This window comes from Fundulus heteroclitus, chromosome 5, assembly GCF_011125445.2.
Source record: "Fundulus heteroclitus isolate FHET01 chromosome 5, MU-UCD_Fhet_4.1, whole genome shotgun sequence".
In the NCBI taxonomy this organism is placed as follows: Eukaryota; Metazoa; Chordata; class Actinopteri; order Cyprinodontiformes; family Fundulidae; genus Fundulus; species Fundulus heteroclitus.
Genome location: NC_046365.1, coordinates 9,688,183 through 9,704,216, shown reverse-complemented (window position 1 = coordinate 9,704,216; position 16,034 = coordinate 9,688,183). Strand labels below are relative to the sequence as shown.

The 16,034-nt window shown below is 42.3% G+C and overlaps 1 protein-coding gene across 2 annotated transcripts; it reads right to left on the bottom strand.

Annotated features, from left to right (window-relative positions):
• Window positions 1-4,454: 4,454 nt before the first annotated feature.
• On the bottom strand, window positions 4,455-14,710 carry si:ch211-243a20.3 (uncharacterized protein LOC100151507 homolog). 2 transcript variants are annotated; one of them, XM_036136842.1, is made up of 4 exons: window positions 14,568-14,710; window positions 12,140-12,275; window positions 11,870-11,999; window positions 4,455-5,298 (listed from the first exon to the last, which is right to left on the bottom strand). In XM_036136842.1, the coding sequence occupies exons 2-4, from the start codon at window positions 12,252-12,254 to the stop codon at window positions 5,007-5,009; spliced, it is 537 nt and encodes a 178-aa protein (XP_035992735.1). In that variant the 5' UTR covers window positions 12,255-12,275; window positions 14,568-14,710; the 3' UTR covers window positions 4,455-5,006. The 2 variants fall into 2 exon arrangements, with proteins under 2 accessions (XP_035992735.1, XP_035992736.1); XM_036136843.1 differs by having other exon boundaries at window positions 12,140-12,270.
• Window positions 14,711-16,034: the final 1,324 nt, after the last annotated feature.

Genomic DNA, 16,034 nt, shown 5'->3' with positions numbered 1-16,034 from the left:
CACAGAAGCAACAGAGGTCTTCGACAACTTTTGTGTTTGCTCAACCCAACATCTTTCGGTCACGCTTGCAGCAACAGGGCGAGTCGTTTGATGCTTTTCTCACAGACCTCAAGATTAAAGCTCAGTCCTGTAATTTTGGTGATCTCAGAAACTCCGTGAAAAGAGATCAAATTGTGTTTGGAACTAAGGAGAAGAAGCTCAGGGAGAACCTGTTGAGGGAAACAGACAGTGCTATAAAATATGTCAGCATGTGCCGAGATTTAAGCCGGGCATACACTGTGCGATATTTTCAATAGTTGTACTCAGATACAGCGCAAAGTGTACGGCGAAAACGCAGGGTTCAAAAGTTCACCACTCACGATCGACATCTGTTGGCCCGATGCTCTGATGTGATTCAGTCCAGGGGTGACTCTGAAAAACTAGTCCATGCATTTGTTACTTCAAGGCTGGACTATTGTAATTCTTTACTATCAGGAAGTCCACAAAATGCAGTTCAAAGTCTTTAGCTGATCCAAAATGCTGCAGCAAGATTTCTGATGAAAATCAGCAACAGGGATCATATTTCTCCTTTTTTAGCTTCCCTTCATTGGCTTCCTGTTAAATCAAGAATAGAATTTTAAATTCTCCTTCTAACGTATAAAGCCCTTAATAATCAAGCTCCATCATATATCAGAGCTCTGATTTCCCCGTATGTTCCTAACAGAGCACTTCGCTCTCAGACTGCAGGTCTGCTGGTGGTTCCTAGAGTCTCTAAAAGTAGAATGGGAGGCAGATCCTTTAGCTATCAGGCTCCTCTCCTGTGGAACCAACTCCCAGTTTTGGTCCATGAGCCTGGTTCTGCTGGAGGTTTGTTCTTTCCCGTTAGTGGGGAGTTTTTCTTTCCACTGTCGCTTCATGCTTGCTCAGTATGAGGGATTGCTGCAAAGCCATGGACGATGCAGACAACTCTCACCGTGGCTCTACGCTTCTCCAGGAGGAGTGAATGCTGCTTGTCAAGACTTGATGCAATCTGCTGGGTTCCCTTAGATAGGAATTTTTTTTTGACCAATCTGTATAATCTGATTGAATTTGACTTTGGAAAGTGCCTTGAGATGACATGTTTCATGAATTGGCGCTATATAAATAAAATTGAATTGAAACAAATTGAACTGACTGCTCACACTGTACGTCTCATGAGGGCTGACTGAATTTTAAACGTGTTTGATTTTCACCCAACCGTACAATTCCTGATCGGGAGGTGGGCATGAGAGGCTAATCGCTCCTCGTTACCCCCTGTATTCTACACAAGCAGGTTGCATGATGCAGCTGGAACTCGGCCCGATCCAAAAAGTTCTCTCACAACTGAAGAATCAGCCCAAAAAGAGGGCGGGGGGGGGGGGGAAAAAATCATACAGTTTATGCCCTTCTTTAGAGAGCCAGCTCAAGGACTGGCACAAGAGAATGAGGCAGTAAATGCTGTGACAACGAAAAGAAAGCCATGGAGCAAATGAAAAAAATATGACAGCAAAAACAAAACTAGTGATAATGAGACGCTCACTTGCACTTGATGTGGTGAAAAACACCGACTAAGACAATGTTCTGCCTAAGCGTAAAAAATGTAAAAAAGGACAAAACAATTACACAAAAATGTGCCTCTCCAAGAAAAAAGGACATCCAGTACAGGAAGAGTCAGATGACAGCGAGGAATTAAACATTCTTTTCTGCAAAAGGGAGACAGCATAACATTTCGCTCACCATTGTACCTAATGGACATGAGTCGCTCTTAGAGACAAAACATCTGAGGACTGGTAAAGAGGATCTATCAGATTAATACAGACAGCATGAAAGTAGTGAAACAAGGAATTAGACTGGAACACGAAGGAAGTTTAGGCATTGTCAGTAAACTTCCCTCCGTCCTCAAACGACATGGAACATTACCGTACACTTACAAAATCAAGCTCGAGGATGATGCTGTGCCTGTAGAGCATGCACCGAGAACAGTGCCTGCTCCTCTCAGGGCTGGTTTGAACAAAGAGGTTGAAAGAATGACTCAAATGAACGTGTAGAAGGGCCCACAGACTGGGTGAACTCCATCAGATGTGTCAAGAAGAAGAATACCGGTGAGAGGCTGAGAGTCTGCCTTGATCCAAAGGATCTTGAAAATATTAAAAGAGAACATTACAAGACCTCAAAGAGAGAAGAAATAATGCGCGAAATGGCAGGTGCTATGTTTTTTTTTTTTAGCAAACTGGATGCTTCACATGGATTGTGGCAACTGAGACTGGATCCAGAAAGCAGCAGGTATACTACCTTCAACACACCTTTTGGGCGTTTCTGTTTCACAAGGCTCCCATTTGGCATGAAATCAGCTCCAGAGATCTTCCACAGCACAATGGAGTCCCTAATAGAGGGACTGGAAGGCACTAAAGTCTACATAGATGACCTGGTAGTCTGGGGAAAAACAAGACAACTACATAATGACAGGCTGGAGAAACTTTTACGGAGAGTCAAAAAGAATGGACTAAAGCTGAAGAGAGACAAGTCTTTGGCGTCTTTGGCGTCTTTGGCAAAATTGAGATGACCTTCTTAGGAGTCAAGGTCTCAAGTGAAGGGGTTGAATCAGTGAGATCAGTCAAAAGTGCAGGCCATATTGGATATGCCTCCACCCACTGACAAAAAGACGTCTTGCGCGCCTGGGATTGATCAACTTTCTGGGTAAGTTCATTCCTAATCTTACCTCTAAGACAGCATGCCTCCGAGGGCTGCTACAGCACAGAGTCTAGAGTCTGAGTGGACAGCCCGACATGAAAGAGAGTGGAAAAAACTAAAGGAAACTGTGACTACAGAGCCAGTTCTCACATTCTCTGATCCATCAAAGCCAACAAAAAAATTTCCACAGATGCCTCAAAAGATGACTTAGGAGCTGTGGTGCTTCGAATGAACGGAGATAAATGGCAACCTGTCGCATTTGCATCCACATCAATGACGGAGACTGAGCAACGCTATGCTCCAATTGAAAAAGAGACTTTGGGCCAAGCGTTTGGTTGTGGAAAGTTTCCCAGCTATGCATACGGACTACCAACCTTTACTGCTGAGACGGATCAAAAAAACCCTCATATCGATCAGAAAAAAAAGAACCATAATGACATGTCGCCCAGAATCCAGCGTGATGTTGCCGTTGCAACACAATCATTTTGAGCCGATTTATACGGCAGGAAAGTACATTGTGCTGGCAGATGCCTCATCACCAGCACCGAGCTGATAGGTTGGTGTGCGCTACCACTGAAGATGCTGAAGCACAGATAAACACGATAACTGCTTCACGTCCAACATCAGATGTCATGTCGCAGCAAATTGTACAGGAAACGAGAAATATCCTCTGCTACAGAAACTGTCCCACCATATCCAAAACGCTTGGTCTGTCACGATCAGATTGAGCAGCAGCAGATGCTTTTCCTCTTCTCCCATGCACAACACAACACTGGTGTGATTTCAACATCTGGCCAGAGGCGGGAGACTTTTGCAAAAAATGTGGTTTAAATTGATAGTTGTGTAACATTCGTTGTCATTGTGTCATTTTTCTCATATAAATGGAAGAAAAAAAAAAAAGCAATATCTGCTTCAAGAATCAGCCCAAAAAAAAAAAAAAAAAAAAAAAAAAACAGCCCTACGTATCGAGTATCGGTTTGCCTGATGTGAAAATAATCGGTATCAGTATTGGCCTTAAAAACCTTTTATCGGTCGATCTCTTTCTGCCCACCCAGTTTTAGTTTAGTTAGGGTATTCCCTAATCTCTGGCCATTCTTCATGTTTCGTTTACATTCAGTTCTCCCTCTGCCCCTGCCAGTTCACTGCCCTCCTTTCCCTCTGCTTATGGCCTTTTACTCCTCTCTCCTGTGTTAATTTGCCCCGCCTGCTGCTCCTCCCATCTCCCCTCCCATATATTCAGTCAGCTCACCCATTACCAGTCGTCAGGTCCTCCATCAATCTACTCTGTTCTGGTCTCATCTTTGCCGCCTTCCTGGTTCCTGTATCCCTGCCATCTCGTAAATGTATTTTTATTTTCTAGATAAATCATCACCACCCAACATGTGACAAACTTGACAGTTTTTACTGTTAATATTGATACTGAAATATGTGTGTGCTAATGTTGGAATATAGTGTGTGCTGGAGGAACATTGTGTGTACTTTGTGGATTTTTTTTTTATTTCTATTTGTTTTTGTTTCAGAGTTTTCTTCTGTTATGTTGTTGTTAAAAAAACTAGAGCTATGTAAACCTGCTGACTTTTAAAAGGTAATCATCGGAAGACCCTAACACTAACCGTGGTAACATTTTGATTGAATGAAAAGCAACTAGTCAAAATGAAATGAATGCACTCAGTTTGTTGGCGACATGACTTCAGAGAATAATCTATAACATAATTTCACTTTCCTTGATGTCTTTGTTGAATCGCTAAAACAAACAGAACAGAGGCTATTTGATGGTAGCCACCTATTATCACGTCCATAATTACATTTTTTATTATGCAAAAATGTAAAACATTACAACATACATTACATATTGAAAGGTAAAACTCTTTAAAAAAAATTAAAACAAAAGAAATGTTTGTAGTAACCAGGGGACAGGAAAGGTACAAATTTCCTTCCAGATCAGCCTTAAATGTTGATCTTGTCACACTTTTAGCTGTCACTTGTTCTCTCTGTACTTTAGTAGTTAGTTTGTTTGATCATGTTAGTGAATGAAGAACCTGTTACATCTGAACACTTTAAAACAACTCAACCTTAGAGAAGTTGCTGCAGGCTCTTGCTGGAACCGATTGGGGTAAAGCAGACTGATGTGGGCGATAAAAGTAAAGTGCCATGCCCTAAATACTTATATAGAGAGTATTACTGACTTTGTCAAGTCACACAGTCACATCTCATGATTTCTGGGTTGCACATGAGTCTCTGTCCACAGCTCCCTCAGTCATCATTATGCATAGCTTTCTGTGTTCTTCCCTTCCTCCCTCGGTCCAGTCCTCTGTCCCTCAGCCTGAACCAGCACCCCTGTTCTTGAGGACCCTCACCCGTCTCCTCCTCACCACCCGGCTCCCCCTCACTGTGCTCTCAGGGGCGTACCGGGCGAGGCTGGCGGCCTCCCCGTGAAGACTCTGTGGCCTGCTGTCACCTCCTGCCCCTTTCGTTTCATCCCCTCGGTAACCGTGGCGACGGAGGAAGGGCTCTAGTGTTGCTAGGCGATGAGAGAGCTCTGTGATACGGTGGCGCAGCATGGACACTTCCTTAAAGAGGTCGTTGAGAGACTCGGACAGAGGGCGCACCCTGCAGGAGAAGCAGAGGAGGTGCAGTGTCACACAGACAAGCGTCTTCATGGCACACAAATGTTACCTGCTACTACCATGTGTGTTTAACTGTTTTATTTTTTCCTTCTAGGTATAGAATAGATTCATATGATTCAGAAGTCTGGGATAAAAACATAACAATAAAACACTGTGCCGACGATGGCCAGGTATTGGGCTGAACGTGGGTTAAGAATACCTAAAGTTCAAAAAGAGACTGAATCAGAATAACCAGGGTAGAGCAAAAAAAGTGGGTCCATGGCAGCAAAATCCAAAGAGTTTAGTTTGGAATCAAGATTTTTACGCTGCAAGATATTTGTGTCAGCAACAAACATTTAAAATCATGTATACTTTTAACATGATTCAAAATGCTCCGCTCCAAAATGCTCCAAAATGCTCAGCTGATTTAGGTTGGTCCATTGCAAAAAACAAAAAATAGATCTTGAAGTCATGTTTACGGAAACATATTGCTTCCGTATAAGTTTGCAAACCAATTTGGAAAAGTTGATATCAGAATTAGCAGCTTGGCAAGAAACTTGCTGCATCTTCCGTTTGTAACGTTGCCACAGACTCTGGGATTATCTTGAGGAACATCATTTAAAAAAGTCCTAAATTTGGCTTAAGGTATCGAATAGCAGAAAGCTCAGCATAGCATATATTTGTTTTTGTTTATTTTGTGGGGAAAAAGAACTGCTCATTTAAAATTTGCTGCAAGCCTCATTTGAAACAAATAAAAATCCTGAGCTTGAGGAAGCTTTACTGCTGCATTACATCACCTTCTTTTAACAAGACTGTAAACGTTTGGAAACTGCAGTTACTGTAAGATTTTTTTTTATTTCTCTATTTTTTGCTTGTTTCAGCTGTTGGGGGCTTGGGTGTTGTGTATTCAGGTCAGAGTGCCCTAAATGACAATAGTGGGCGACAGATCTAGACGGCAGGCTGACACCTCAATGTGTAATACAGTTTGGTCCTGTCTTGTAAAAAAAAAAAAAAAAAGAAAAGTCAGAGAATAAATGTACATAAACAGAAGTATATTTCCAATGCTTTTTAAATCAGATCTAATTCCATATTTTTACTTAAGTGACATTTAAGGACATCTCTACAACTAACTGATGTAGTGACATCATACATCAGCGTCTGTGAAGACGTGTGTGCAGACTAAAGGTGCGTTCACATTGAACATCAATGGCGCCACTTTTGCTCACCGGACATTATCGCCTGCCCTTCGCACAGCAGGCGACAAGCCAGAGAAATACAGTGACACAATGGCGCCATCTAGTGATGCTTTCACTTAACTGCCACTCCAGTTTCCTCACTGTTCTCCAGGCTTTCTGGACTTCTCTGGGTAGTAATAATTGGTTGAGTCATACAAATCAGGCCGACCACAGACCACCAATATTAGCTTGTCTTAAATGAAAACAGCTTCGTCTCCACCGCAGTCCTTCACCCCAAGTCACAGCCACGTCCGATTCTTGATTGGTTGTCGTGGCGCGACAAGACACAAAAGTTCAGCTTTTTCTACTTCCACAACCGCCGCATCCATCACTGGTGTTGTGTCGCTCTCGCTTCGCTTTATTCGCCTCTGTTGCATCACTTATCGCATCGCTCCTGTGCTGCACCTGTGCATAGGGATATCATGTAACTCTGATGCTCAGCCTGCCACATTCATGTTCAATGTGAGCGCACCTTGAGACCATCTGCAGATTCAACAATAACAAACCATGGTTCTCCTCACATTTGAGGCATCAGAGAAGAAGTTATCCAGAGTGGAGAGCTGGCGCTCTACAAGCAGACCAGAAACAAGCTGACAAAGGAGATGAAGTCAGCAAACAGACACTTCAGTGAGAAAATAAAAAGTAGTTTCTACAAAAATTATGATTCCTCAACAGGGAGAAGTCTGCATTCCATAACAAACTACAGGACCTATCCTACACTACGTATCAACCCCCCTCCCTAGCAGGGGATCAAATCACTGCCTTTGCAGATACGTTCCTCAGACTTTTACGCCTCACTCTCGCAAAAGGCACACTCAGACCCTCAGACCCTCCTCCAACATCTCCTCAACCCCCTCCACTCCAACTCCACCGTCACCTGAGGTCAAAGAGGAAGATGTAAGAAGGGCATTCCTGCATCTTTGTGTGATGTAAGCTCTGGGCCCAGACAGTGTCTCGCCATTCTACTTAAAAACTTGTACTGATCAGCCACCCACCCCCATCTTCACTAATATACACAGAAACTAGAACTGTGAAGTCCCCACCTGCCTCAGAAACTCTACCATCATCCCTGTTCCCAAGAACCACCCTCACAGGATTTAATGACTATTGACCTATAAGCCCTGATCTCTGGAGTCATGAAATCTTTGAGCGACTGGTGCTGAAACACCCACAATACATCACAGACCCCCTGCAGTTTGCCTACTGGGCATACGTATTAGCAGAAGATACAGTCAACCTGGACCTGCTCTTCATCCTGCACCATCTCAACCATGCAGGGACATAAGCAGGGATCCTGGTTGTAGACTTCAGCGCGGCCTTTAACACAATCAACCCAGACATCCTCCACCACAACCTCACAATGCCACCCTCCATCTGTCAGTCGATAACCAGCTTCCAGACCGACCAACAGCAGCGGGTGGGGCTGGGAAGCATCTTCTTCTGCCCAATAAGAATCAACACTGGCACTAGTTAAACTTACAACAGGTCCATGAACAAAGGACATACAGAGGGCTGAGACACATGAACAGACAAGTGGCCAGAGCATGAAATAACAACTGCTTAAATACTGGGAGGAGAGGGACAATGAGGGCACGAGGGACATGATGGAACTAATCAGATCATAATGGCGGCACAGGTGGAAGTAGTGAAGACAATTAGGCTGAGGGAGAAGGAGGCCAATGATCTGACAGGAGGTTAAATGTGATCTAACAGGAGTACATGAATGATCAGATATGAAGGAATAACCTAACTAAACTAAGGATGGAGATGCAGAAAAAAAAGATCTAACAGAACTACTAAGGCATAAAGAATAGAAGCTGACTAACACAGGAACCAAATCTATCAGATTTAAGAATAAGCTACTAACACAAATACTGAACAGAAAAGTAAGCTAATGACAGAAACAAGACTTAAAGGTAATAATACTAAAAGGTGCAAACACAATAATACTACAGGATCCCCAGAGAGCAACAAGATGTAATCTAACGCCTGGGGATCCTGACAGCTCATGGCTAAAACCAGCCAACAGGGCCAGTTTCTATTCCCAGGCGGTGTCTCTGATGAACATTTTACAGTCAGGGTAGCCAGCTATACTACTGAGGGAAGATTAAATAAAATCTCCTGTACATAATGCTCCTATTTTTACCTTTGTCCCCTGAAAAGGTTTTTTTTTCATGATAGATTGTAGTTGCTGTCTGCTTACTGTTACTTCTCTGCTTATTTCTTTACACTTGGATCATTGGAATCCAATGTAAAACGTTATTATTTTACAGCCTATATATCTTTAGAACCCTTGTCCAGGTTATTCTAGCAAATGTCTTTAAAGACACTGTGGAGTTATGATGACTAAACTAGGAAGTGAAAATTAGACTTATATACCCATATATGTTTGACTTAGGCTCTGCTTTGAGTCACATCAACATATAGTGACAAAATCTTTTGTTTTTGTTTACTTTACAGATTTGTCTTTGGGCCCTTGTTCGATATTTTGCCTACGTATAATGCAGGAAGCTAAAATCGATGGCAAATTGTTACATAAGCTTAGCTCTATGACCAGAGACCAAAGGCCACCGTTATGTTCCTTCTGATTCCTCTGGAGCTGAATCTGTTGGCTGGTATTCAGCTGAGCACATTCTCAATCAGTCATGTTGATTCTAAATTGGAAATCTGAGGATGGTCTGAATCTTTAAACATGATGGGGCAACACCATTAAGACCCTTGAAATCCATCCATCCATCCATTTTCTAACACCTCTATCCCTCATGGGGTCACTAGGGGTGCTGGTGCCTATCTCCAGCTGTCAGTGGGTGAGAGGCAGGGTACACCCTGGACAGGTCGCCAGTCTAACCCTTGAAAACCAGTAGCGGAAATTTAAAAAGCAATCCTGTGACAAAATGGAGGCCATAACAGGAGCCCTGTTCCTGTTAACAGATAATCAGCAGCAATCTGTACAAGCTGCAAGCCAAAATGCTAGGACAGATGATTATTATAAGAGGTTGTAGCTGAAAAGAAGCTTGTCTTAACAACTGAACTAAATTGCTTTGTGGGTTTAAAGGAGCTGTCAAAGAATAAGCCAAGATTATTGACAGAAGAGCGCTTATGTGACAGAAATGGCACAAGAATGGTATTGGAAAGATCTGTTATCCTAAACACCATGACTCTTGTTTTACTAATGTTGAGGTGGAGGAAGTTTGAGTTCATCCAGTCCTTCACATCAGCAAGACAGTCCAATTAACAGCTTCAGAGGGTTTTTTTATGATTAGGACGATATATTTCAGATAGATAGATTGGGAAAATAGGGAAGCGGTATTATATTTCCTGAAAATAGACCCCAGGGCAACATATATATAAGGAAAATAAGACTGGGCCTAAGATGGAACCTTTGGGAACTCCACAAGTAAGAGGTGCTGTGGCTGAGGAGTAAGTATCTGTCTGGACTGAGAAGCTCCTTTTTGTTAGGTAAGACTTAAACCTCTGTAGAGCAGTTCATTTAATGCCCACACAAGGCTCAAGAAAAGCATACTATGATCTAGCGTGGCACGCAGCACTTGGACCTTAAAGCATCTGGAAAGCAGGGGATTGTATAATCAACAGTTATAAGAAGGTCATTAAAGAGCTTACTAAAAGAGCAGTGTCAATGCTGCGATGGATTTTACACCCAGACCGAAACTTTTCATAAATACAGTTGTCTTCAAAAAAATGTTTACAGCTGGATAGAAACCGTTTTTCTTTTAAACGAAAGACAAGGCAGCTTGAAAATAGATCCAAAGTGTGAGAGGACAGAAGCGTTTGAAGATCTGTCGTTGGTAAGTGGCCGCACCACCCAGTGTTGGAATGCAGCCCGAAAACAGCCTGAATTTGAGGAAGTGTTTATCAAAAACCACAGAAATAACCCAACAGATTGAGAAACTTCCTTAAAAAGAAAAAGCGGGAACACTGAAGAGTTTGTGGGCCGCAGATGTTTCACAAGTTAAAACTATTAAAGAAGACAGGCTCAAAGTGGTTAAAAGGCTGCAGGGCGCTACGAATAAGAAAGACACTCTGCAGCCCAAATGAAAGGATCAGTACCACAAATGGATCTATTGACACAAGACCTCAAATCTGAGATTGTTGCCATGAAAAAATGTAAAAGAAATTTCATGACGTTCAATAGAGGCTCTAGAGGCAAATGTGTGAAAGATTTAAAACAGAATTTAATCCATTAAACATCACCTGAGGCCTATGACTGTTGGGATGGACAAGATTTGAGAGAAAGCTGGATTTAGCACCCCTTAAAGCAATTTTATAATTGTGTAAACAGTCTTTGAAGACTCCTAAGGACACATGTAGTGGTGACGTGATGTGGTGGAGCGCACCGCTTCACATCCAGAGCAGGGACCGATAAGGTGACCAGAACTAGAAAATGGTCAGATATACCAGTCTCACTGTTATTAAGAGCTACGCATAGACAGTACTGGATCCAGTGAGTGACCTTTACCATGTGTAGGACCGATAACAGACTGAATAAGGCTAAATGCGCCAACCAAATTCAGAAAGTTTTGGACCAGTGGGACAACATTATCTCCAGGAGCTGCAGTCCAAAATATTACAAAGATTATATTTCACCAAGCTTTGAGTATTTCACTTTTCGATTCATCATCCAAGGTGATAACTGCGAACCTGCCACGATATGGTTGTCTACAAACTGGCAGGGAAGGCATTGAGAACATTACTCAGAGAAGCAGCAAGAAACCCAGGGGGACTCCTGAGGAGCTGCAGAGGTCCGCAGCTCAGGTGGAAGACTGACCAGAGAGAGGAAGGCAGTCTGATCAAAAGGCAAAACTGAACGTGCAAAACGTTATGTTCGGTGGAAAACTGCACACGAATGAAATATGAGTGTTCAGTCAAAGTCCAGAATCTGTGACTTCTAACTTTATTGTCATCAGTCCTCTAACTGAGTTTGAACTATTTTCTAAAGGAAAAGTGGTAAAAAATGTGTGAATATATAAAGCTGGTAGAGGCTTGCAGCAGAAACTGCTTCTACAAAGTATTGACTCATGTGGACGAATAGAAGCGCACACTTTACTATAAATTATGTGCTATTTATTATGTGCTATTTATTTTATTTTTGTTTATCACATACAATCATAGTAAATTGCATCCAGATTGTGGATTTAAAGTGTCAAAATATAAACATGTTTAGGAGGTATGAAAGGCCCTGCACTGCAGAAGTGTTCATACATCCTAGATGTGAACACAGCAAGCTAAACCTCCTGAAATTCTGGCTTTTGGTGCTCCAGCGGCCCCCGTCTGGCCACCCCTTTGAAAAACCTTCTGGAGGCGGCCCCTGTTTAAAATTACCTGGAGTAGTCAGGCAGCAGAGTGCTGGGCTGAGAGTGCAGCAACGTCTTTATCTCCCTGAAGATGTGTTTTCCCCAGGCGTCCAAAACCCTGGTCACGCTGCGCACCGAGGCCACGTTGACACTGTCCGCTGTAAACCAGAGCGTGACGCCGTCAGGCCTCCATTCAAACGAGCCGTCTAAGTGGATCTAAGAGCTCATCTGGACAGTTTGCTGCATTTCATTCAGCTGCTCTGTGATTTACAGACTCTCAAAGTCATAAATTTATTACCTCCTTCTCTGTAGTTCCAGTAGCCGTGGTCCAGCTCGTTCTCCTCGCTGCGTGCGCGGGCCCCCGTTGCTGTGGCAACCACCGTCAACACCATCAACACACAGAGAGGGGCCATGACCGGTGGACAGATGCTGTCCTTTGAAGACAGGGGAGACATTGTTGATGGAGAGGACCCATTGTTTATAGGGAATGTTACTTCCGTCCCAGGTGACAAATGAGAATGATTTAGGTTCATTTTGCAGTAAAGTTCATACTTATTGCTCCTTTAGATGCTGAGTTTTTATTAGCTGGAGGTGGGGAAAAAAATCACAATTAATAGAAATAAAGGCAATAAACTATTATCAGTCTGTGCTAATCTATATAATTATCATGATTTAGGTTTTTTGTTTGTTTTGTTTGGACTTTTCTGGATCAAGCTCTGTCACCTCCAATCAGCTCAGTCCACTCCTCAGCCACCGTCCAATCAGCTCAGTCCACTCCTCAGCCACCGTCCAATCAGCTCAGTCCACTCCTCAGCCACCGTCCACTCAGCTCAGTCCACTCCTCAGCCACCGTCCAATCAGCTCAGTCCACTCCTCAGCCACCGTCCAATCAGCTCAGTCCACTACTCAGCCACCATCCAATCAGCTCAGTCCACTACTCAGCCACCGTCCAATCAGCTCAGTCCACTCCTCAGCCACCGTCCAATCAGCTCAGTCCACTCCTCAGCCACCGTCCAATCAGCTCAGTCCACTCCTCAGCCACCGTCCAATCAGCTCAGTCCACTCCTCAGCCACCGTCCAATCAGCTCAGTCCACTCCTCAGCCACCATCCAATCAGCTCAGTCCACTCCTCAGCCACTGTCCAATCAGCTCATTCATCTTCCAGCCACCGCTCTGCACCTGATCAGCTCCACCTGCTGTAACTAATTAGTCAACTCTGCTCACCTGTTACTGAAATAAATGAACGTTTCAACAATATTCTAATGTATTGATTATGATTGCATTCAGGCCCCTTTATTGATACCTAGTGCAACCAGTTGCCTTTAGAAATTACTTGAATAGTAAATGTAGTCCACCTTTTATGGAATTTAATCCCAGTATTAATTCAGCTGTTCTGGCCATTGTAGCTGTGGAGGAGCTGGAGAAACCTGTCGCTCAGGGGGAATAATCTGTTGCCAGGGGGAAAAAATCATTTATGCACTTCAGAAATCTGGCACAGATAAAGACCAAAAGGAACATTTCTGTTGATGAAAACAAACACTGCATATTTCCTCCTGAACACGTCTTCCCCATGGGGAAACATTGTGGTGGATACATCATGCCCAGCAAATGGAGAGACGGATAAAAAGAGGATCAGACTTGAAGAAAACCTGTTGCAGACTGCATGACTTTCAGCCAGAACTACAAAGAAAGGGTTGATCAAAGCATGTCCATGTGTGACCCGGTCAAAGTCCAGACATAGATCCGATTCAAAGTCTCAGGCAAAACATTTTTAGCAGACACCATCCGTCTAATCTGGCTGAGTTTGAGCCATTTTGCACAGTAGAAATGGGCAAAGACTTGAGCCCCTACATGTGCCTGGCTGCTACAGACATAACCCAAAAGACTTGCAAATGTAAGAGCAGCAAAAGGTGGTTCTTACTTAACTTTGAATCTTGTGGCTGTATACAAATCCACATTTTTGAGGTTCTTGTTTGTAAAAACTATGGATGATGTGCATCCTTTCCCCTCCATGGGACAACACTTATTCCTGTTGGTTGCATAAAATCCTGATTAAATACACTGAAGTTTATGGTTTAAAATGGACAAAATGAAAAAAAGTTGAAGTTCAGCCTTTTGTGAGACCCTGCGTGTCTCAACTTTTATAATCTTTTAAATCTGCTGCACATGAGAGAGGAAGAAAAGCCTGATGAAAGACAAAGAATAAAACCCAAACAGTACTTGTGAGACTTGGCTTTTATCAAGTTAAATCAACACATTTATCTATGTCTTCAATCAGTGGGAATTGAAGTTCACAATTAGGCTTGTATTGTATAAATAATTAGTCTGTTTATCTGTTCTGCTCTAATCTGGCAGGGAAACCTTTCTCTAATCCAAGTCTGACAGTGAAAAACAAGACAAGAGCAAGTTACAGGCAGTAACCCAGCAGGAGGACAAGGAAAAGCAAAAAAAAATAAAATAAACAGAAGCTTTTATCTATACGCCGCCAGAGACAACAATCAACCTGTGACTCATTATTTTTGCTACTACACAGGTTTCCATCAGACCTGGAGCCTTTGAAATCTGCTGAAACGACAGCAGCACTCACATTTAAAACAGCGGCAAAGCAAGTTATCTTCCACTGCACTGGTTAAAGGTTGAAATTTGAAGCTTTTTAAAAACTTGCACAACAGCCTAGGAAATAGCAGAATCTGGAAGCCGTGTTGGAAAACTGATGAAATACTCACGGCTGCAGTCGATGACGATGAGACTTTCTGTGTCAGTGAGGAGCCTGTTATCAACCTCTGATGCTCTGCTGTCCCTCGGCTCACAGAGGCGCAACGGAGACGACGCTGCTGTCTGAGCACGCCTTGGAGTAAGTCTATATCTGCAGTGGCTTTGAGGGTTGTGGTATCTTCAGACCCCAGCACACGCCCACCTCTGACTCTCACACACACACACACACTCTCTGCTTTGCAGCTGCTGCCAGATGTGTTGCATGCTCCCATTACTCTAACAGGTCTCCCGATTTGCCTCACATTCTTTTCTCCTCGTATTTGTCCCCTTACTTACGTGCAGAATAAGGCTTTAATTTTGCTGTAATTTTACTGGTTGAGGTTCCCGTAGTAATGTAGCTATAAAAAAGATAATAGGTCAAAGATCAGATCTTTATTTTTCTCTGCTTTGCTGGCAACAATTTAATATAATTTATCCAGTTTTTGGAGATTTTATGAATTTGTAGTTGCTGTTGCTGTAAAAGCGCGGAAAGCCTGAGTTCTTTTAAATCAAGATTAAAAACACATTTGTTTAAAATTGCCTTTGACTGTTCTAGTTAAACTGTTTTAATGTTTTTAATGTTCTTTTTAGTTTCTACATTCTATCCCTACTTGCTTTTATTCTGTTTTATTTTTCTATATTTTAATCATGTAAAGCACTTTGCATTGTCTCTGTACTGAATTGTGCTATATAAATAAATTTGCCTTGCCTTGTTTTATTACACAAAGCGAAAATAGTAGCATTTAAACCATATATATATATATATATATATATATATATATATATATATATATATATATATATATATATATATATATATATATATATATATACACACACGTATTTCTTTATGTGTGTGTGTGTGTGTGTGTGTGTGTGTGTGTGTGTGTGTGTGTGTGTGTGTGTGTGTGTGTGTGTGTGTGTGTGTGTGTGTGTGAGCTAAATTCAATGCAACATTTTAAACAATGCAAGCTTAATTATTATTGTTAAGGCATACATTTTCACTTTGCAGTTCTAACTAGTTAATAAAATAACTTAAATCTAACGTCAGAAAAATCTAAAATTTTCTACACGTAAGTATAGAAAAACATACAGCAGGTTTAAATGTGTAATAACATATTTGAAGAAATCTACAGCAAATGAGCTTATGGTTATTTCTAATGAATTGGAAATTCATCTCACGGCAAGGCAGCAATTAGAATTAGGTGAAGAAGCATTGTTTGGTGGACGGGTTGAAGGAGGAGCCTCTTCTCTCCAAACAAGAACATCAGAGCACGACTTTGGAGAGTTTCACGAGTGAACCACAAGACCTCTGGAAGAGTGTCCATTGGAGGAGAAACTGGGGACGTCTGGGAGAAATTCAAACACAACATTTTGACAAAAACGCCTCACTTCATCTGTCAAGCATTGTTGGTGGAGATATCCATGGCTTGGGCTTG